The following is a 24,152-nucleotide window of genomic DNA, read 5'->3' on the forward strand; positions in this document are numbered from 1 at the left end:
AGTGGCGCCAAACGACGCCACCTACCAGCACGGAGGTACTGCTCACGAAAAAAAGTCAGGATCCAGCCTGACAGCTCGGGGATACATCTATGGTAAGGAATCTGCTGTTAGGGGACTATCAGATTATTTCTTCTTGCAGTGCTTCTCTCTAGTTTTTACTAAAGAGAAGACCTGTGCTCCAAGAGTTCTGTTTTCCTTATGTCAGTGTGCCATAAGATGCCCTACTCTCTGCACTTGGTGGCATATTTCCTTTTGAGAGATAATTCAAATCTAATGACTTCACTTGCCCAATTCTAGCTTTGCAAGGAGTTGACAGCACTGAGATTGTGGTTACAAAGTAATATCTGCTTGGAACACAGTGCACGTATTCCCTGAGCAGTGGCCCTCACTTCATAGCTAATACTACATAAGAGCGGGCATGGTTTCTTGCAGAGTTGCTAGTTTAAATCGACCATAGTGCTTCAATATCTGTTTCTAATGCCCTGTGACATCTCAAATTCAACGCGTTTGAAATAAACACCATCTTCCACCTTAAAACGCACCCTTTCATGGTCTATGTAAGAATGCAGCATACCACTCAGAAAGTTCACATTTAAACGGAAGAAAGGAGAAAAGAGGAGGCTGGCCTTACAATTTAAGTACCTCACCTGATTATTAGATTAAAGGAAAGCATGACTTCTACATCCGACTCCCTCTCTCAGGGTGAATCTAGGTCATTGCTGGCCAATGACTTCTATTCCCTCCACTTTGGTTCCTAATGGGAGCAATTGAGCCCAACTTCCTCCTTCCCCGACAAATAACTTCACTGTGGTTGCTGTGCCTCTCACCTTACTTTGTATCTTCTTTTCAGATTTAGATTTCTTTCCCTGACTAATCTCTCCGCTCTGTTTCTGTGGCTCTCACAAGTTACAGCTCTCAAACATTCTCATCTACGGCTATATGTTTATTTAGGTTTGGTGTCTACCTGACAAGTTGCCTTTGTTTCTATACAGCCTATTACAAGGGAACTCGGAAACAGCTTCTGAAACCGCTTACATTCAACACCAACTGACTTCCTTTGTGTGCTGTGAGTGAAAGCACGCTTATTTTATGTAATGTGCCAGCACAGTAGTTTTGCCTCCTACAGGCTGCCTGGCTACGCTGAAGGGGGACAGATGCACAAGTTACTTACCTTCGGTAACAATATATCTGTAAGAAACAGTAGTTAGTGTTAGATTCCTTACCTTTGAATATCCCCAGGCATCAGACTGGATCCGGAAAGTTTTGCGTAGCAGTACCCTTGGGCGTCGGTAGGCGTCGTCTGCGGCTCTGCGTCCGTCTTCGTCGTGATCGCCGGGATGACGTCGGAGTACTTAGACGCCGTCCTCGTGCGCTGACGTCAGTTCTTGTACATAGCTTTCCGCGCCAGGAACGCAGAGCCATGCCAGATACCGACACTGGTGCCAAAAAATCTAGGGCCCTGAAAGGGAGATACCTTAACCCTAGATATTGGTTAACAGAACGGGGAGGATGGGTGGGGCAGTAAGGAATCTAACACTAACTACTGTTTCTTACAGATATATCGTTACCTAAGGTAAGTAACTTGTGCATCTGAAAGAAACAGGTTAGTGTTAGATTCCTTACCATAGAATAGATACCCCAGCAATACCAACCCCGGTGGTGGGTCTGCAAACAAAGATCACACCAGAAAGTCCTGGAGAACGGAACGGCCGAAAAAGCCATCTCTCCGGACTTGGCTGTCCAGGCAGTAGTGTCTAGCAAATGTGTGCAGCGAGGCCCACGTAACTGCCTGACAGATGTCCTGCAAGGGGGCTCCCCGACCCAGGGCAGTAGTAGCCGCCGTGGCCCGAGTGGAATGGGCCCTGTTATGTTATGTTATGTTAATATGATTTTTAAAGCACACGAATACCCGAAGGTGTCTTGGCGCTGGACCCAAGTAGCCATGACAGAAGGAGAAGAAAAGAGCATAGATTCAATGGATTTAATTAAACAACCAGGTTTTCAGACTTTTTCTGAAGGTAATGAGGGAGTTGGCTGCTCGAATATCAACTGGGAGAGTGTTCCAGAGTTTAGCTGTACTGTAGCTTATACTTCGGCCTCCCCAGTTTGTCGTACGAATTTTAGGTACCAGCATCAACCTGGCGTTAGTAGACCTTAAACATCTACCTTGGTGGTACCATGCGAACAAACTTTTTAGTGGCTCAGGCCCAATATTGTTCAAAGCCTTTAAACTTGATACGCTGAGTTACTGGTAACCAGTGGAGTTTCCTTATGTCATCTGAAACAGATTGATATTTTGGTACATCCAGCAAAAGCCTAACAGCGGCATTCTGTACCATTTGTAGTTTTTTCAAATGTTGCTTCTGTAACCCAGGATAAAGGCCATTGCAATAATCTAATTTCGATAGCACTAACATTGTTACCATCATCCTCCTAAGGTCTGAAGGGATGAAGGGTATAATCTTCCTCCATTTACTTATCGGGTAAAAAGCAGCTGACACTGTGGCGTTATTTTGATGAGAAAAGGTAAGTTTGTTATCGATCAACACTCCGAGATTCTTTGCCTTTTCTACCGGCTTCAGGAGTTCACTGATATCCACCGGCCACCATAAGTCATCCCATGTGGCTCGGAGGTTGCCAAAGATAACTACCTCAGTTTTATCCGAGTTCAGTTTAAGGCAATGCCTACCCATCCAATGACTGACTTCCCTCATTGTAATTGTGAAGCCGGTGGAGCTTGATCTTTATGCACCTCTATGACAATCTGAGTGTCATCTGCATATGATGTCAGATTGAAGCAGAATTTTTTAACCAAAGGGGCCAATTCAGACACATACCTGTTTAACAACGATGGGCTGAACGATTACCCCTGAGGGACCCCACATGGGAGTACGTAAGGGGCAGCTTGAAACTGATCTAGGGTCACAGTCTGTTTCCTATTTTTTTTAAATGATGCTATTAAAGAGAGAGCGGACTTCTCTACTCCTATTTTTCCCAGACGCTGTATCAGTGTGTCATGATGCACAGTATCAAAGGCAGCCGACAAATCGAGGAGAATCAGAACAGCCATACCTCCATGGTCCATTGCTGCTCTGATCTCCTTGGTAGCCTTGATTAGTGCCGTTTCCGTACAGTGCCCTGAACGGAACCCAAATTGAGAAGAGTCAAGTAGTTCCTTTTCTTGAATGAACTGTGTAAGCTGGTTGTTCATTATTTTTTCAGCTATTTTCCCCGGGAAAGGTAGCCTAGCAATTGGCCGATAATTGTTTGTTACATTTATATCCAGGTTCGCCTTCTTTATCAAAGGGAGAATATGGCTGTGTCCTTCCAAATGGCCGGGAATGAGCCTGATAGGAACATATTATTGAAAATATTAGTCAGTAGGAGACTCCTTTGCTATACTTTTTAATACTACAGGGGGGCAGGGATCCAAAGGGGAGCACGATTTTATTTTTTGAATACGTTTTTCCACAAGCTCACTATGCACCTGTGTGAATTTAAAAACATAATTCTCTTCACTTTTGGAGGTAGGTAAAAATATGATTGGTAGTTTGGGGATGGTGGAAAAATTATTATAAATGTCATAAACTTTATTCCTGAAAGTAGTTGCAATGTTATCACAAAGAACTTGACTGCTTCCCACTATTGATTTATTTGATATGACCGTTAGTTTTTCTACCACCCCAAATAATTCTTTAGTTGAATTTTTGGCTTGTTCAATTTGTTGGGTAAAGTAAGTCGTTTTTTTCTTAATCATAAGGGATTTGTAATTGGCTAGTGCATATTTGTAAAACAATCAAGACCCACTCCCTCGGCGTACGACCAAATCAGTGACTAGAGGGGGGGTGTTCCAAACGTCCTACTCCCTACCACTCTCTTACCAATATTGTAAGAGACAATATGCACTGTTCTCCGCCAATGTATAAAAACCTGTTCTCCAGGGCAACACACCAGAACCAACACATAAGGTGTACCCGAATCCCGGGATTTACCACTGTATCCACACCCAACGTTGGACACTGCTCTTGTTAGAGCAAAAAATGTGAAAGACGCAAGTGACACCTCACGGAAACACCACCGTCGGGGTAACTGGTATCAAATTTCCAGACAGGCCCCTGTCTCATCATCGGTTGTCACATGCGTCTTAAAGAAAAATAAGATGAAAGGAAAGAAGTGTCCAAAACAACACACATATATAGTGACAAACTAGTGAAGGTGCAGAAATATCTGCTAGTGACCAACACATATAAACAAAGTGAAAATAAAGTAACAAAGTGCATAAAAACACACACCCAATCAACCGTCCCTTACCCAACTTTATTCATAGGGCGGAGATGGTGTGCTTGTATAAAAAAGGGGGCTGGTAGTTAATCATATCTACCACAACCTCCTGCCAGTGCCGACATGTTTCACTGCTATGTTATATTAAAGCAGTTTCTTCAGGGCTGCACTCTGGGAATGTCACTTCACTGTCTTGGACACTAGTTCTATAGTGTGCAAAGGAAGGCCGAGGAAAGGCGCCTTCCGAGCACGGCACGATTTGATAATGGAGCAATAAGGCACAGACTTACGTGAGAAGTGCTGATTGCCCTTATAGATACAGGAGCGGCCGGTATGAATGGCCTGGCTGCCCTTTGCACACTATAGAACTAGTGTCCAAGACAGTGAAGTGACATTCCCAGAGTGCAGCCCTGAAGAAACTGCTTTAATATAACATAGCAGTGAAACATGTCGGCACTGGCAGGAGGTTGTGGTAGATATGATTAACTACCAGCCCCCTTTTTTATACAAGCACACCATCTCCGCCCTATGAATAAAGTTGGGTAAGGGACGGTTGATTGGGTGTGTGTTTTTATGCACTTTGTTACTTTATTTTCACTTTGTTTATATGTGTTGGTCACTAGCAGATATTTCTGCACCTTCACTAGTTTGTCACTATATATGTGTGTTGTTTTGGACACTTCTTTCCTTTCATCTTATTTTTCTTTAAGACGCATGTGACAACCGATGATGAGACAGGGGCCTGTCTGGAAATTTGATACCAGTTACCCCGACGGTGGTGTTTCCGTGAGGTGTCACTTGCGTCTTTCACATTTTTTGCTCTAACAAGAGCAGTGTCCAACGTTGAGTGTGGATACAGTGGTAAATCCCGGGATTCGGGTACACCTTATGTGTTGGTTCTGGTGTGTTGCCCTGGAGAACAGGTTTTTATACATTGGCGGAGAACAGTGCATATTGTCTCTTACAATATTGGTAAGAGAGTGGTAGGGAGTAGGACGTTTGGAACACCCCCCCTCTAGTCACTGATTTGGTCGTACGCCGAGGGAGTGGGTCTTGATTGTTTTGTTGACTTTGAGTGGAGGGCGACCCGCTCCAGCATCCCTCTGTGCTCCTTTAATTGTTTTAGTGCATATTTGTAACCATGTTTATCTTCAGCCTCATATTTTATTCTCCAGTGCCTTTCTAACTTGCGACAATTTTGTTTTTCTAGTGTCAGAGCTTCAGTAAACCATGGGGCTCACGGTCGAGTGTGATTCCTGTTATTCTTTTTCCGTTGGTACTATAGCCTTGAAGGCATCATTAAACCAATTGGTATATTCCTCTGCAGCCTGATTTACTTGAATATTCATGATTGGCCGCGTGTGCTCCAATTGAAATTTTAATGTGCTGTTGTTTATCTTATTCCATGCTTTGTACGTGCTTTGCTGCATTTTATCAACCCGAGCTTCAGGGACAGTTTTAGCTGGGTAGTTAAATGTGATTAAGAAATGGTCTGACCAAACGATAGGTAAAATTTCCTTCACTGTTAAACCTGGTACTATAGAAAATACCCCATCGAGAGTATGGCCCGCCTCATGAGTGGGCCTTTTTACTATCTGTGTCAAACCCAACATACTCTAGGTTTCTATTAGAGTAGTTGTGTCCTTATCTGACATCTCAAGATGTAAATTAAAATCACCCAAGATGGTGAATGTCTTTGTAGTGAAACATGATTCTAAAAGTAAATCTAATTTTGCAGTAAAACTAGCTCTTGACCCGGTAGGGCAGTATACCAACGTGCCCTTAAAGGTATTTCGGGGATTCAGTTCTATTTGAAAATTGATCCCCTCATATTGAGTGTCTGATGCTTGGGAAAAAGTACCTTTAAAGTGATCACGGTAAATTACTGCTAGTCCTCCACCTCTCTTAATATGTCTATCCAATCTAGATAAGACAAATCACAGAGGGACAGCCACCACGAAATCTGGGTGTGATGTTGGATCTGCCCATGTTTCCGTGAGAAGTAGCACATCCAATTTATGTTGTAAAATAATGTCTGCTATTTCATATTTATGTTTCCCTTGAGACCTAACATTAATCAGGCCCCAGTGTGTTTCTGTGCTTTTTTTTCTCGTACTGATCTGCTTAGCTTTTAGGCCAACCCAACAGGAGGTTCCTTTTTCGCCAAGGAGTAACAGATCTTGATGCACAACATGACCCACCGAGAGATGGTCTGTTTGTGCACCGCCCGTCCCTTCTTCGCGCTCTTGTAACCAACAAAGAGCTGGTCGTCCACCCGGAACTGGCGTGTGCGGTTAAGATAAAAAGAGAGCGCACGTTTTGGGTCCAGACGGTGGAGCCTCTCTTCCTCTTTCGAGGGATGCGGAGGCGGAAAGAAGGTGGGCAAGGTGATGGACTGCCCAATATCAAAGGCCGTAACCACCTTGGCAGGAAAGAAGGACGAGTTCTCAAGACAACTTTGTCCGGATGGACAGAGAGGAAAGGAGGCTTAGAAGATAGAGCCTGGAGCTCACTCACTCTCCTGGCAGAGGTGATGGCAACCAGGAATGTAGTCTTAAGAGACAGAAGACGTAGAGGGCAATTGTGAAGGGGCTTGAAAGGAGCGCACATCAAATAGGTAAGAACAAGGTTAAAGTCCCACTAAGACATCACGAAAGGAACAGGAGGAAACATGTGCATGATGCCTTTCAAGAATCTATTTACAATCCGGGACTTGAAAAGAGAAGGCTGATCAGGAAGCCTCAAGAAAGCAGAAATGGCAGAGAGGTAGCCTTTGATATTGCCCAGAGCAGAGCCCTGAGCCCAGAGAGAAAGAAGAAAGAGGAGAACCTCTGAAAGTGGGGCAGAAAGTGGATCCACAGCCTTTGCTGTGCACCATGCCACACATTTGTTCCACCTGTAGGTGTATACCGATTTTGTGGAGGGACGTCTGGCTGCCAGAATCACATCACAGACTTCAGGAGGCAAGTCAAATGGCCTCAACTGCCACGGCTCAATCTCCACGCATGTAGGTGGAGACTGGACAGGTTCGGGTGGAGGACCGTCTCCTGCTGCTGCGACAGAAGGTCCTCCTGAAGAGGCAGATGAATCGGGGGATCGACTGACATGCTGAGTAGCTCGGGATACCAGTATCTTCGTGCCCAGTCCGGAGCCACAAGGATGACTTGGGCCCGGTCTCACCTGATCTTCTTCAGCACTCTGGGCAGAAGTGGTATAGGCGGAAAGGCGTACAACAGACCGCAGCTCCACTCGCGACGAAAAGCGTCTCCGAGCGAGTGCCGTCTTGGAAATTCCAACGCGCAGAACTGATGACATTGCGCGTTCTCTTGGCGGTGGCGAATAGATCTAACCAAGGCTCTCCCCACTGCTGAAAGAGGCCTTGCGCCACGTCCGAGTTCAGACGCCATTCGTGATCCATCATGGACCGACGGCTGAGTTTGTCCGCCCTGGCATTCAGGGATCCTGCCAGGTGTTGAACCACCAGGGTAATGCCCTGACGTTCCAGCCACTGCCAGAGGCGAAAGCCCCTGAAAAATGGTCCACAACCCCACCCCGCCCTGTTTGTTGCAGTACCACATGGCGGTGGTGTTGTCCTGCACTACACTGCCCCGGACAGAGGGGAGGAATGCTTTCAGTGCAAGTCGGATCGCCCGCAGCTCCAGAAGGTTGATATGGAGCCGGGACTCCGCCGGAGACCAGAGGCCTCTGATCTCCGCCTCTCCCATGTGGCCACCCCATCCCAGGAGGGACGCATCCGTCACTACTAGGTGCTCCGGTTGGGGTAGGGAGAGGGATCTGCCGCTGACCCAATCGCGGTTCGAGAGCCACCACTGCAATTGTCTCACAGTGCCCTCCGAGATCTGAACGTGGTCAGACAGATTGCCCTGATGCTGGGCCCACTGAAACTTTAGGTCCCACTGCAGAGCTCGCATCCGCTACCTGGCCTGATGCACCAGAAGTATGCAGGAGGTCATCAGCCCCAGAAGCCGCAGCATCAACCTGACCGAGACTCGGGATAAAGGCTGAAAGATCGGAATCAGAGCCTGAATATCCCGAACCCGCTGTTCGGGAGGATAAACCCGAAACTGCGCCGAATCCAGAACCGGTCCACTGAAGAGGAGCTTCTGAGAAGGGCACAGGTGCGACTTCGGCACATTGATGGAGAACCCCAGCAGGTGCAGGAGGTTGGCCATAGTCTGGAGGTGGCGGACGACTGTCTGGGGCGAGCCCGCCTTCGACAACCAGTCGTCGAGATAGGGGGAAGACTGAGACCCCTGATCTGCGCAGATGAGCTGCGACCACCACCATCACATTCGTGAACACCCGAGAGGCGCTGGTAAGGCCAAAGGGGAGCACGGTAAACTGAAAGTGCTTGTGGCCTCCCGTGAACCGCAGGTAACGCCGGTGGGACGGCAGGACGGGGATATGGCAATAAGCGTCCTACAAGTCCAACGCTACCATCCAGTCTCCAGGGTCTAGGGCAGCTAAGACCGGAGCTAAAGTCAGCATCTTGAACTTCTCCTTCCGGAGGAAGCCATTGACGCCCCGGAGGTCCAAGATAGGGGGTAGGCCTCCTTTGCCCTTCTTGGGTACCAGAAAGTAGTGGGAGTAGCAACCACGTCCTACTTCTGGCCCAGGAACGCGCTCAATGGCCCCCTTGGCCAAAGGGGCCATAACTTCCTCCTGCAGAAGTTGCAAGTGATCCCCCGACATGCGGTGGTACTGCGGTGGCATGGCTGGAGGGGTCGCCTCGAAGGGGAGGGAGTAGCCCCTTCGGATGATTTGCAGCACCCACTTGTCAGACGTGATGGCACGCCAATGGAGGTGATGGTGGACCCTGCCCCCTACTGGCGTCGTATGGGCCTGAAAGCTCGGACTAGGAAGGCTTTGAGGCAGATGCTGTGGGAGCGGTGTGGACTGACCTGGCTGCTGTCCCCCGGCACCGCCACGGCAGTTACTACGTCCGCGTTGAGGTTGGTTCTGCAGCCTGTGGCTGGCTGGACCTGTGGGGGGAACCCCTCCCGTGGCCACGAAAGGGGCGAAAAGCAGAAGTTTGCTGACGCTGGCCCGACAGGCCCAAGGACTTGGCCGTGGCCCTGGAGTCCTTGAAACGCTCTAGCACCGTCTGCTTTCTCGCCAAAAAGGCGACGGCCATCAAAGGGCATGTCCATGAGCGTGGCCTGGACATCCCCCGAAAAGTTGGCAGACCTCAGCCAGGCGTGATGGCGAACCACCACCGTCGTCGTAATCGCCCTACCCAGCGAGTCTGTGGTATCGAGTCCACACCGAATGGAATGGCGTGCTGCATCCCGTCCCTCTGCTAGGGCCTGGGTAAGCTTTGCCTGGACCTCCACCGGGCACTGCGGCAGCACTTCCGCAACCGTATCTCACAAAGAGTGGGTGTAACGGCCCAAAAGGCAGGCGGTGTTGACAGAACCCAACCCCAAACTCAGTGAGGAGAACAGTTTCTTCCCAAACTGATCGTACCTTTTGGATTCCCGATCCGGAGGAGCGGTCGGAAATGCGGTCTGGGATGTAGAGGCCTGGATCACCAGACTCTCGGGGGTGGGGTGGGTGGACAGAAAGCAGGGGTCGCCCGGAGCCGGGCGGTGGCGTCGGGCCATGTTCCGATCTACAGGGAGGCCTGTAGAGGGCTTGGACCAAGTGCCCAACAGAACGTCAGTGAGTGCTTCATTGAACGGCAGCAGAGGCTCCGAGGAGCTTGCCTGCGATTTGAGCACCTCAGTGAGGAGATTAGCCCTGACGGCCGCAACAGGGAGCTCAAGAGCCAAGGCCTTGGCCGCCCTGGTCAACACCATGCTGTAAGCAGCACCCTCCTCCAAAGCCACGGAGGGAGGAGAGATGAATCCAGTGTCAGGCGAAGTGTCTAGACCACTGGCCTCCCCCAGCTCATCTGCCCAGTCCTGGCTCAACTGGCACTGCTGTGCCAGAGGGTCCTAAGACCCCTCCCAGTTCTTCCCTTCATCCGTGTCCTGAAATTCAGGCAAAAATGACGGAGCCAGGTCATAGATGAATTGCTCACCCATCGACGGCGCCGAGTGACGCCGCACCAGCGTCGGACCCGGAAGGGGGCTGAACCCGGGGCCGGCGTTCGACCCGGAATGGGGCTGAACCTGGGGCCGGCGTCGTCTGAAGACGGCGCCGGGAGCGACACCATGGGGGTCGTCACCAGCAGAGGGGTCGTGAGGTCGACCGGTGACGGCCCGGATCCAGGCCTGGATCCTGTGGGGCCCTGCGGCGTCAGGACCAAAGTCGACGACGGCGCCGGGGCCGGAGACCCCCAACGTCACCGGGGCCGGAGCCTCCGGCCCGCAAGGGGCCCCAGTCGAGATTGCCGGGCCTGAAGGCGACCCGGTAACCCTCGATGGAGGAAAGTGAGTTCTCATGGCAATGAGGAAATCACGAATCTCCTCTGGCGTCGCTTGCAGGCCATGGTCCGGAGGGTATGAGGCTGGAGGCGGCGTCTGCGGCTCTGGCGGAGCCGCGCGGGCGGTGTCACCTGAGACCTCAGTCGCGTCGTGCGAGCGGGGAGGGGAGTCCGAAGAGCGATGTCGTCTCTTGGACTTTTTCTTAGAGTGCCTCGACTTACTGGAGGACTTGGAGCCCGACTAGTGATGGCGATGACTCGACGAGCGATGACTGCGGCTCCCCGACCGGTCCCTCTACCTCCTCTTCGACCGGGTCCTCGAGCAGCGCAGAGCCGACTGCCGGATCTCGAGCAGCTTGCGGGACTGCTACCGCCTAGCCTTCGAGGTTAAGGCCCGGCAGTCGGGGCACGACTTGTCGTCGTGGTCGGCCCGAGGCAGTAAAGGCACAGACGGTGGTGGTCGGTCACCGACATCATGCGGTGACAGGCCTCACAGGGTTTGAAGCCCGGCATCCCTATCGGCACCAGGAGTCAATGTCGACTCGAAAAAGATGATCAAAAGAGATCAAAAAGTTGGTCAAAAAGGAACCAGAGTACTGCTCTTTCCGGATCTGCGCTTGCTGGCGTGGAAAAAAGAAGAACGGACGTCAGCGCACGAGGGCGGCGTCTAAGTACTCCGACGACGTCATCCCGGCGATCACGACGCCGACGACTGACGCGGAGCCGCAGACAACGCCTACCGACGCGCAAGGGTACTGCTAAGCAAAACTTTCCAGATCCAGTCTCACTCCTGGGAATATTCTAAGGTAAGGAATCTAACACTAACCGGTTTCTTTCAGATTCAGAGAATCAATAATAGAATCAGAAATCAAATAAGGTAGCAGTAGAGTGAAGTTGGTGAGGGGCAGAGTGAAGAATATGGGCCTAATGAAGCTAGAATAGTTTCAGTGTGAAGGCATACCGGGTGCAAACCAGAGAGATCACCTCTCTCTACCCCAGTTTCTACAGTCTGGCATTTCAGCCTTCACCTGGTTAATCAACATCTTTACCTGCAAATCAAGGCACGAAGAGCGGTGCAGCAGGAAGGAATGTCCTAGGATATTAGACACGGCCCTAAATATAGCTAAGTATGCCACCATCAAGAAGGGCGAGGGATCAGTGTTTGAGGAGGGGCCCTCCACCGCTCTAAGATGGCTGCCCCCTGTTTATGTGCTAATGTAAGCTGGATCTTTGTACTCCAATCAGACAGCCACATCAGCTGAAGAGAGCTAGGGAAGGGTGTAATCTCAATATTACCATATACGTTTGGTTATTACACACCTTTGGTAAGTCAACTGCCTCATGCACCACTGCCTGAGTAGTCAGCACTCTTATCGGGGCTCTGAAGATAGGAGTGCCTGCGAGTGTCTGCTTTCCCTCTACCAGGCCACCACTATAGCATTGAGCATGGGAAATCCCTTACCCCCTGTTCTACAGTTTTTTTCCACAGATCCCATGCAGCGCCTCTTTCTAAGATTTATACTTATCCTTGGCCCACTCCCATTCTCCTCTCCTGCAATAACTGGTTTTGAAGAGCAGTAACTGCAGGCCACCTGCTCGCTCTTCTTGTGCGTCCGCTTTCTTTCACCACTTACCATGGACTCCCCTGCATCTCTGCCAGCCACCTCAATGATCCTTTTACTCCCTCTTAGCTGACCCACCACCCACATATATTTTGCTTCAAGCCCAAGCATCTCTGGATATCACTCTACCCTAGCCGTATATTTCTGGATCTGTTTATACCAAAACCTAACCCAACAGAATCCATCGTACAGGTTTCCTATGTTTTGGTGACTTTTCCAACTGCAATGTCTGCTGTTTTCTAATTCCAAAAACAGCTATCGAGTTACAGTAACGGTGAACTTGCAGCCATCTTGGCCTCATAGATCTCTCTTCTTCCATGGCTTTAAACTCTACTGCTGTTGTTTCTAGACCTGTACAGGATAACGGAAAAAATGCTTCAGATGATGCAGTGACTCAGAGCATTGTTGGATCCACTGGAGGGTCTTGTTAGAGACACGCCAAAAATTTGCAGCCAGTGGTGGATCACTGTATTAAGCCCCTCACTCTAAGCTCGGAGTAATACTAGGATCAGTATCCAAGATTTATTTTAATGGTGCTCTTCTGAAATTTCTCAGCATGCACGTTTCACCAGCTAAGACCTGGTAAAAAGTGCACTAGAAAGAGGTAGGAAACAGAGTAATTGTGAGGAAATTAGGTGAAGTAACACCTATTCCACCCATTACCACACATTCCGAACTTGGAATTTGGAACACTGCAGTAAATTACGGGTATCGGTACTTTCCAAGGCGATATTACTACATGGTTAATTCCAGGAGATATGGAATGAAAACTAAAATGACCTCAAAAGTCTGAAAAATTGAATTCTTCAGCACTTAAAAAGTCAGACTTTGAAGGTTAATGAATGATAGAGTTGTTTCGATTGGCTATCATTCCAGGTCTTGCTTAACTGGCAGAGCCAGCTAGAATACCTAGGTGTGATGCAAATCTAGAAGAGTCCCGTGCTGGCAGTCGCATGCAACAAACAGGACAAGGACAGTACTGACCATCTGCACACAGTTTTCCAAACAAATAGCATTGATAATTGTGACTAAAGCTTACTTACCACAGGAGTGAGAGCCATCTGACAGCTGTAGATTCGAGCCAGCCCAAAGTCCGCCAGCTTCACTTGCCCGCTGCTGGTAACCAGGATATTCTCTGGCTTCAGATCACGATGCACAATGCAGTTTGAGTGCAGAAAATCCAGACCGCTGAGGAACTGCCTCATTAGATCCTGGCCAATAAGAAATCAGATTCAGGTGGTTACATTTGTGCATGTTGGGAGGCTGGTGTAGGGGTTAATACAGTACACGTGTAAGACAGTCTGTGGTACTTCTATGTAGACAGACAGGAAGCATCTTGACCATATGTTTAACATAGGTGAAGTTAGGAACATGGCACAGGAGATTTCATGATTTGTAACAGGCATAGCATCAGGAGACAATGCAAAGTACAATACAAGAATAAGTGCAGTGAGCAAAAGCTGCGAAGCACCACTAGTTTACAAATGTCACCTTTGGGAAGGGTAGGCTGGTTTTCATATCAGGCCTATGATGAAGGTCCAAAGGAGTGTGCCAATAAGGGAGGGCGTGTAAAGCAGGTGTCTGCACTGGACTGTTTGCAGCTCACTGGCAACTGATTGTTTGGAGAAAGCCCGTCTCTATGGACCTCAATGCTATTAGGTTTTCAAAGATTTCCATTCATCCCTTGTCAACTTGGAATAGCCAAGTAGTACAGTTATGTTTTTCCACTGAATTCTCATAATGTTACACTTACATTGAAAGTAGAAAAAAATGGAGAAGTACTAGAATACAAAGATTAAATTGGGACTGCCTGACCCATTTACAGCCGACTAGGGACTTCGTAACATATCTGTGTCGTCCAAAAAAGTACCCTAAAAAAAACTCGGAATCCTACACTGCTCAAAAGCGGTCTGATTCAATTTAAAGCTAAAGGGTTCGATTGGCTGATATGTGAAGATCGCCAACATGGACACCAGCTCAGCATCAAACCATTTTTGTTCCGTCGATTAGAAGTCTGGGGCACTCTGTTGCTTGCCTCGAAACCCTGCTCCAGTTCTAGCAATCTAGGGGTATTTTGTGCCCACTCCCAAACGTGTGTGTGGAGCACTAGCACCATGGGAATTAGTATGGCAGCTGTCTAGCTCCCACATGCACAGGAGGGAGCCAATCGGGGTACACGTGATAAATAGTCAAAAGACATCTAGAAGAAAATCAAGTAATGATAATATATTTTCGAGTAATCTGTGCCCATCAAAATAGAGGCTGCACCAAAAGCACTATTTGGTCTTCTCCAAGTTGAGATTCAATGCATGCACTTTTACTGGAATCGTACCAGTATACTACCTCCAAGAGTCAGGCGGGTTCCAATATTTACTGCTGCCTGCAGATGTGCCTGAGCCACCAAAGCATTGTAGGGCGAGAGGAGGGTCTACAGGAAGATTCTACAGCAAGCAAATTAGTTGGCCCATTCAGAGTCTGTAGCCTACTCCTTGGGAGGCACAAGCCCACGTCCACACACAGCAGCCAGCTTAGTCATAATCTCCACTTGCTTTCTTAATGGCAGGAGCCTTCCCATCAGGCCCCCGGCAACCCTCTTTGATTTACTGGCAACCTACTAATGGAAGCGTTACTTAAGGCAGATTACATTTGCCACACCTCCCCCTAGAGGTGGGGTCAGGTGAGACTCATGCGTGTGCATTGGGTTGTTGAAGTAACGCTTTAGGTATGTGGAAAGCAACCCAATGTCTACCCCTCAGCTTGGCTGCAGAGCTCGCCCGTTCAACCTTTCCGAGGCTGCAGACCAAGCAACTCTTTCTGCTGCACACTGAGAGAATGAGGTGTTCCCCAGCACCACCTATTATGTTGAGAAAAGACAGAGTTTATCTCTTGTGATTCTACAGGAGGTGCACCACATGTGAGAGAACTTCTGGTTACTAAACCACAAGCCCAGGGTCTGATGTTTTGGAGGAGAAACCACAGAAAAAGGGATAATATAGCCAAAAGCAAAAGCAGCCCCACATGGACCGCGCATCAGAAAAGTAGACTTCGGGTGATAAATTATAGGGTAAGCTATTTTGCCTATAAAGGTATATATATTTTTTTCCTCTTCAAGCTTTACTTGTGCCATTCTTTTCACCTAGTCTTCTAAGGGTTTTTCAGCGGTCAGCAAAGGACTACCTCAGTAAAAGAAAATGCAGCAAAGTGCAATGCGGAGCTCAGGAAGTCTGTGGTCAGAGAGAAACGGTTCAGATCCGCTGTATTTGAGCAGGGCTTCCTTTTTTGGGGGCGAGACATTTTAGCAGCTTCCTGTAGAGCATCCCTCGAGGGTGCTATTTAAAGATGCCATACAAGACATAAGAGGATCCTTGAGAACAGGCATTCTGTATCCCAAAAGCAGGTTTGAGGGGAGGATAGGATAACTGAATGAGGAATAAGTTGAGATAAGGGAGCAGCAATAGTGAGAAAGGTTAAAACTGAGAGAAATAGAAAGCAAGGAAGTGGATTTGCAGATATAAGGGGGGGTTCCGGTTGGATCCTAGGTGAAATGGACTGAAAAAAAGGTGAGGTGACATCCGGATAGAGTAAAAATGCTTTGAGCTTTCATATTCATTGCACGGCACATTGTAATGCCAAACATTTTTTGTAACCGAAGAATTGTGCGGCACGCACAGCGGCACATCTGTGATCACCACTGCAGAGAAATCTCCCCAACCCCACACAGAATAAATTAGTTAGTTCGCAAGAACAGTTCTGCAGCTTGAAACGCTTTTAGCTTCATAAGCTGTGAATTCATCATCCTAACCATTGGAAACATAGGTCTAGCTCTAAAAATAAAAGTTTTACTTTGGGACGTTGCGCATAGGTGGGCCTGCATGATCCCTCAATGACAACCATAGCACGCAATGCCCCAGTACACGACCACCCTATTAAGAATATTTTTCCATAGGTCTGCAAGATAGATGTAGTGTTCGAACTATTGAATGTTACTTCTGTAATACATGACTCCACTACACATGGGTTATATGCAATTCAAGAGGATTGTTCAGCTGTAGGACTATTGTTGCAGATAACTAACCAGTTTGATTTGTGAATAAACGTATGACGTGCCTTGCTTAAAACAGCAGTATCTACCCATATAGTGGAGTGTGTGCAGACCGAGTAGTGGCGAACAAATGATTTACCACTGTTTGTCATACAACCTTTTCTCTCCACGAAAGAACACCCACGTAGCAGTGTTTTCAGAAAGTATGTGTTGATGACCTAATGGCAGACGCATACATGTAATTCAGGGAAGCATCCCCAACATAAGTTATAAGAGATCCTCTCTTTTTTGTAGAATAAATGCTTGGACGTAATTCTATGTTTTTGGTGCCAAAGGGGAGCAAAGCGCTGTCACACCATTGCATTTGTTTACTTTGACTGCAATTTCCGCAGACAGACAGACAAAACTGTTGAGCAATTGAGTAGTTGGGTCTAGAAAAAAGCTCCGTAGATGAATAGTCTAATTTATGTGGAAACTAGAAACCACTTTGGGAATTAACTCTATCCTTGGGTACCTGTAAATAATGATAGAGAACCCTAAACACTTTTACAACACAACTTTAAATAATGTGATCACTAATGTATCCTTAACGTAATGTACTTTAATGTTACCTGAGCACTGTTTCAAACAAGGGCATCGCAAAACTATAGCAAAACAAAATAACATTCCAGGTTAGAGCAAAAGATGGATCTTTAATGGTGGCACATACCCACTTGGCTCACTTTAACAAAGTGGTATTCTGAACAATGATCCATTTTTAGCACCCCTTGTGTACACCGATACAGCTAACATGCGCTTCGCATGAACCATAATTAAGACAGTTGTCCATAAACGAACAAGCTAATTATAACTATCGTCAGGAGGGTGGGGTTGATAACCATCATTCATACAACTTGAAACTAAATGTTTCCATTTCACTGTGAAACACATTTGTACTGCATGCCTTTTAACTTGTTTGAATATTGTCAGACTTGCCTGGTAAATTAAGGTCCAGACTCAAACTTCAGAAACCAAGCTGCGATGTTGACTCTTGGGTTCTTTGTGCCAAATTTGGACTTCATGCATGGAAACGAGGTGTAGAAGTAATGATGATATTGCATTCTAGTGCCGATGCCAGATCATGGTACTCAAGTCCATTGTGGCACTCCTAGAATCATTATTGAGCACGAGTACCTGCACTAGTTGATTTCCAAGGATGTAGCTATTATTGAGAGGAAGCAGAGGCAAACGTCCTGCTCCATCTCGCAAAATTTTGCATACTCAAGGGTCTGGGGATGAATGTACCTGGTTGTGAAGTCTCAGCATTCAGCATTTACGCTGCACTCCAATAGGCCTCTGTATGTTGTCCTCCACTGTGTACAGATGTATTCTATGACTATGTGATCTAACTCCTAATTGATAGAAACGCTCTACATTCTTCTCAAGATATCTGCTATCAAATGCTGTTCAGCTTATTTAACAAGAGCCACTAAGAAATATGGTTGTGATGTGCCCAAAGTCAAACCTTTATGACAACCTTGATGGAAAGTATGACTTGGTGGCAACCTGTTTGTTTAGACAAAACATCATAGTTGTTTGGTATGTTTGAATCTGAACCACCAGGCCTAATTTTTGAAAAAGGAAAGTCTTCACTGCCAAGAAATTAATACATTTGACGGCCTTTTCTGAAATCCAATGATTCCGCACTCTGTTCTCCTAAGGATTGCCCCCAATCCCATGTGAAGCATCCGCCATTATCTACATAATTGGAACAGTACGTTTGAATAGTTTCTTTTCATGATCTCCTGTATCCATCACTTTAGAGCTTTTTAGATTGATGTAACCAAAGACCTTTGTAATTTACTAAAATTATTTGTATGCTATAAAGGCTGCGAGCCAGCCCTCCTGTTTCCCAGGTCGCTGTGGTCACTTACATTTTTCTGCCAATCACCACAGCCTACAGCATATGTCAATAGGTGAGCCCACTTTAGATACTGGCTCCTTCACAAGTATGATGAAGGTCCAGTAGCTCCAAAACAAAGCTTTGCAAAAACCATGACAAAACGAAACCACTGACAGCTAAAACGCTGGCAGCCAACACTAGACGTATTAGCTTTTCCAATGCTTGTTCCAACAGGAGGTTGACAACCAGGTGATGCTCTTAGTTCCACGAAGATCATGCCAGTTGGTATTGACTTGCAAGTCATTCCTGCATAGGGCACAAGTTAATCAAGCATGAGATGTTAGATGACGGTCTGATGACATCATAACTAACAATTTCATAACTACTCAATGTCCGAGACAGTGACATCAAGAATGCTTGAATATGCAATGGTTGGATTCTCAGCAGGGAACATATGGCCTTTGCTAGGACAGCATTGAGGTCTGCCCTTAGAAAACTCTTAGCTGATATGGTCTAAGCCTTTATTTTCTTCAGCTTGGCCGTGAACCCCCAATTGTATATCAATATTATCAACTAGTTTATTCCATGTTGGCATTATTATAACAAGTTTCCTTTTACCATCAAGTAATCCAATTGCGGGTACACATGTATGGATTTTCTCCTTTCTACTACACCACAACCTATTTTTATCTTTACTTGGGGCTGGCTTTATCCCAAAAAAACCTTGAACTGGGAATGATACAATACGCCACAAAGCGGAGATACTTCTGGTGCATGTGATGCCTGGGAAGTTGAAATGGGTGTTTTCTGTGACCCATTAGTGTTAAGAAAGCCTCCTGTTCCAACCTTTACTTCCTGCATCATTGTCCTCTTGAATTTCTGTGTCTTGATTTGAAGTCTGAACAACAAGTCTTGGCTTTAATGTTAAGCCCACTTTTTGAATGAGGAAGTGCACATCATATACTCAAAGGCGGCTTTTCTTGTATGGAGCTTTGTTCACAAGCCCTTTAAGTGGTAATGACTGTATCAAAAGGTCCACAGTGGACACAGTCAATATTTAAAGTTTTTAGTTCTCACAATACAGTAATACCTTATTAAGAGGGGGAATCTCTGGCAACATTAACAACGGAATGTTGTTGTAGTTACTTCTACAACCCTCTGATACCACAGCGATTACACATTTTACATACTAATACCACACCTGTCCCATCTACAGTAGTTTAAGACAACATAACATTACACTTTCACAACAATGTTATAGACCTATTTAGTAAAATTCCATAGAGAAATACAATTTATACTACAGGAAGTATCAGAAGTCCTAATGTCAAGTTAGGTGAGTAAAGTCTTGTATCCACACGGATAACCTTCTTTGTCCAGTCCTTTTTCTGGACTTATACATTTTTTTTGGGTAGAATTGCTTCTGTTCCCCAATAAATGCTCCATCGCCATTCACTGCAATCTTTTCAGCCCCAAAAACATATTTTGGCACTAGCATCACCTTACCTTTGCTCTACACATTACCCATCATTCAACTCGACTCTGTATTTTTCCCATTCGCTCTATTACCAACGGTCTAGAAAATCTTACCAACCACGTGATCAAACTTTTACTAAATTTCTCCACCCCTTGAAGATTCAAACCACGACACTTTCCGTTCTTCCACTTATTAAATATTTCCTTGTTGATCAGCAAAAGTGGATTTAAATCAGCTTAAGCTTTTCTTTTCATCTTTATCTCACAGTGGTGTGATACACATTTAAACAAATCATCAGCTTTCTTTCAACCCCAACAGCAACTACAAACCCTACTTTAAAACCCTGCTCCATCTTACCATTTACCCATTATTAGAAAGAGGCTATACTGACGTGAATATTTTCTAAACTGTGATTTCAACGAAATTCCCCTATCTCGCTGGAAACAAACAGCATTCCATTATCAGTAACATTTCTTTGGCAAACCTCTCGCAACTACTTCTCTTTGAAACATCATGACTCATGGTATTTACTTGGTTAATGAACTGGACTTCCTGCCCGGTCAAACAATCAAATGCCACAGTTTCCTTCTGCAGACCTCTGATATCACAGGGACAAAAGAATTGCACATACTAATAGTACAATGTACATAACGTAACATGAAGAGACTCGTCGTAGATCTTTTACCGTTGTGAAATACACTGGTCTGAGGTAGTTTGTTCCTGTATTTGTGGGAATTCCTCAGTTTCACCAATACTTGTGTGGTGATTTGAAGGCTACAGGTATTGATGCTTACAAATTCTCTTGAATCATGTTTTCTGCTCATTTCCCTTCCACGAAAGAGCGACTTTGCTGGGTTGACTGTTGCCAGGGTGTTGTTGGCGGAATAGCCCATTTCTTGGTGCAGTGAATATAACTGTTGTTGACAGGGTTGGCAGCAGTTCACCTCTTAGGAAAGAAACTCTACAGTGCTCTGGCTGCCCAGTTTACCCTTTTAATTTTTTTAATATTTATAAACTTGCTGTCCCACAAATCCAGTGGAATGTGAATGTTGGACTGTAATTTTTTTTTTTTATCCAGATACCTTAATGCTTGTGCAGGAAAGATCTTGTACTCTACTATCACGGTCCTCAACTTCCAGATAAGATTTCAGCATGTCCTTGACACTGCTGTACATTCTTGGTCAATTTATTTGGCTCCCTTTTTATACTCCTCTGGAAGGTTTTGCAGCACCTCCTCTATTTACTCCCTTTGTTGGTGCTCATAACTGCTTCCGATTGCAGAGGAATTAGAAATGCATCTTTCATTAGGGTGCTACAAGTAGACTTATTTTTTTGCCCACCACATCCAGTTGTTTCATTTCTGTATCCGGAGGTGGTTCCTTAGTTAAAGAATCATTAGATATATTTTCTTTCAGTTGTCACTGTGAAAGAATATTGCTCAACAGGACTCATAATATATATAGCATTGGCAGCTGCTGTCAATTGAAACCGGTAGGGCGGCGGGGGTAGGGTTTGGGAAATTAAAAAAATAGTAACATTCACTAACCTGCAGCTCTATTCCACTCCAGCTGCCGGCCGCCTTGTTTCTCCTGCTCTTCTCGTCCAGAAGTGGATGGGCCTGAAAGCACAGGTTCCCCACCCAATCCAGATGCTGCTCTCTAGCATGAGAGCGCCAGGATTGGTCTGAGTGGCCTGGTTTGCTGCTCAGACTGTGCCTGGGAGCCTGTGGCGTTTCTACAACCCGGCTGTTCAACACAGCTAGTATGGAGAAACATACGTTTGTATGTCTATTTGGCCAGTCGAAGACGGCCGGTCAAACTGACATGCACACTTAGAAGTCCACAGTGCTCCTCTCTGCCATGGCCAGGACCTGCCCCTACCACTCTATCTGTGACGGACGTAAGCAGCTTAGACAGAGATAAATAAAACGATAATAACAATGTTTTATTATCGTTTTATTTATCATCTGCTGGCAGTGAAGCGATGCTCCTCCTAGACTAGTCAATTTGTTGCGGAACCTTGAACTAATTGCAATACAATTTCTGTGAGTGGATTCTTATTGAAATTGAAAATTAAAAAATTTTCCGTAGAAAACGATAAGGAAAAGTCTACCACTCTATCATGATGTGTTAATCCAATATGGCGGATTTTTCAAAATGGCTGCCCATTATTTGAGATATAGGGTATAACTGTTTATATGCCCATGTGTGGTATCATTTTATATGATTTTAGGGACGGGAAAGTGAAAAATAACATCAAAATTGTTTCTGATGACCATAAAATCAAATAATCGCGGAATATGTCAGATAGACAAAGTTTGTATAATTTTTTCGTTGACTTATATAAAAGTGTGAAGGAACGTAAATATTACAGTTAACTTTTGAAATAAAAAGTTTGCTATTGTTTGTGTTTTGTAACTTTGTTGTTATTTGTTTTTTTGTTAATCAAAAATGTTGTATTTATGTGTTACAGGTTCTTGCGAGTTGCTGTGAAATACAGTGAAAATGGACGTAGAAAAGTGTTTCATTTGTGATGTGGTGTTTCAAAAAGATGACGATGTATCTGTACTCACTGAAAGGGGAGTGACTGGAATTCAAAAAACATGCAAGGAGAGAAAAATATCTAAGTTTTATGTTTGTGTTGGGCAGAAAGTTCACAAGAAATGTAGAGCGCGTTTTGTTAACTTGAAAACTCCGTTCCATGAGAAAGAATCAGATCCCACAACTCCTCGTGTTCTACGGTCGTGTGAAACCCCGTCTTAATGACCGTTGAAAATGTTCCAGTTGGAGTCACAGTGGCGATAATGCCCATCTTCTGTTACCTTACGAAAAGAGATCCTGTTCTTCTTCATGTGTGCCTTGAACCTCATCGGGCAATAGGAATCTCACAAGTGGATGTTGTTAATCAGTGTGGTTTATATTGCAGCACTTTCTTCTATTGGTCTTTCTATTGCCTGTGCTCTCCCCTCAAATTATACCATCCTAAGGAAAGACCGAGTCGGGGGCAGAGGTGGAAGAGTGGCCCTAATAGTGGATAAGGCTGTGGGGTGCTCTTCCTTCCCTGTGGAGAATATCGCAGGATGTGAAGCTTTAGGTTTTGCACTTAGTCTTTCTGCTTCCCAGTCATGTACTGGGCTTCTCGTTTACAGACCACCGGGGCCTATTGGTTCCTTTTTCGAAGATTTGCAGGCGGCCCTTTCTGTACCTTGTATGCGATCAGCGCACTGTATGTTGTTGGGCGATTTAAACTTACATATGGACTCGATATCGGACGCTGACGCATCCAAACTGCGGGATATTACCGCTCTGTTGGGGCTTGCCCCTTTTATTGATAGTCCTACCCACGTTAAAGGCCACACGCTAGATCTTATTTTTTCTACGGTGCCGATAGTGGTGTCTTTGCCGCTCCCAGTCCTTTGGTCCGATCATTTTTTAATAACTTTGCCATTTCATACGAGGTTAGCACCAGCTATAGAACACAGAAGGATGTGGTTCATCAGTCTAGAGCGTTTCATCTAGTGACAGCAGACATGCTATCGGACGCTCTTTGCCAACATCCGTGTAAACTTACTGGGAACCTAGAGGTAGATCTGATGTTGTTCCAGAAATGGTTGCAAACTAGACTCGAGGAACTAGCTCCTGGGAAGTCAACCAGAAGAGCCCCGCACCATGATTCTGCCCCTTGGTTTTCCTCTTCACTGCGGGAACTGCGCCAAGGCTGCAAAAAAGCGGAAAGACTCTGGCGTCGTAATTACGACCCAGTGGAGAAACTAAAATATCGTGATGCCATAAAACAATACCACAAACACATCTCCATAGCTAAAAAGGAATATCTTGAGCACAGAATAGACCGGGCGGACAACACGAGTAGGGAATTGTTCAGGATTGTGAAGGAGTTTGTTGATCCGGCTGCAGGTGCCCTCTCACACTCTCATACAGAAGAGTGGATAGGGCAGCTGGCTGATTTCTTTGTCACAAAGATCAAAACCATCCAGGATTCGTTCCTGCCCGTGGATTCTGCTACGGATGTGGACGATTTAGGTCGTAGATGGAACCCGGAAGCTTCTTTAGAAACAGAGCCCAGACCTACACTATCGGTCTTTCCGCCGATGTCCTGTGCAACATCGCTGGAGCTACTGTCCCGGCTCCAATTTGGCTCACCCTTGGACGCTTGTCCTGCGAGGTGTCTGGGCAGGGTGGCATCGGCAGTAAACAGCTTGCTGAACCCCCTGCTGAATTTATCGTTGAGCTCAGGAGTGGTGCCCAGGGAATGGAAACACGCACTGATTCTGCCGCTGATCAAAAAACCTCTGTTCGATCCTTTGCTGCCGGCCAACTATAGACCGATCTCCCTTCTCCCTGCTCTGGCGAAGGTGGTTGAGAAGCATGTTCAGCATATACTTACCACCTTTATCGAGAATAACAACGCTCTCCATGATTCTCTTTTTTTATTTTTTTTTT

The 24,152-nt window shown here is 46.2% G+C and overlaps 1 protein-coding gene across 2 annotated transcripts in view; it reads right to left on the bottom strand.

Annotated features, from left to right (window-relative positions):
• Positions 1-24,152, bottom strand: part of CDK4 (cyclin dependent kinase 4) — a 304,146-nt gene that overhangs the window by 100,136 nt on the left and 179,858 nt on the right. For both annotated transcript variants that reach the window (XM_078688767.1, XM_078688760.1), the window contains exon 4: positions 13,335-13,502. In XM_078688767.1, the coding sequence (XP_078544893.1) occupies positions 13,335-13,502 (168 nt within the window). The remainder of the gene's footprint in view (positions 1-13,334; positions 13,503-24,152) is intronic.

Source organism: Lissotriton helveticus, chromosome 1_1 (genome assembly GCF_964261635.1).
Source record: "Lissotriton helveticus chromosome 1_1, aLisHel1.1, whole genome shotgun sequence".
NCBI lineage: Eukaryota > Metazoa > Chordata > Amphibia > Caudata > Salamandridae > Lissotriton > Lissotriton helveticus.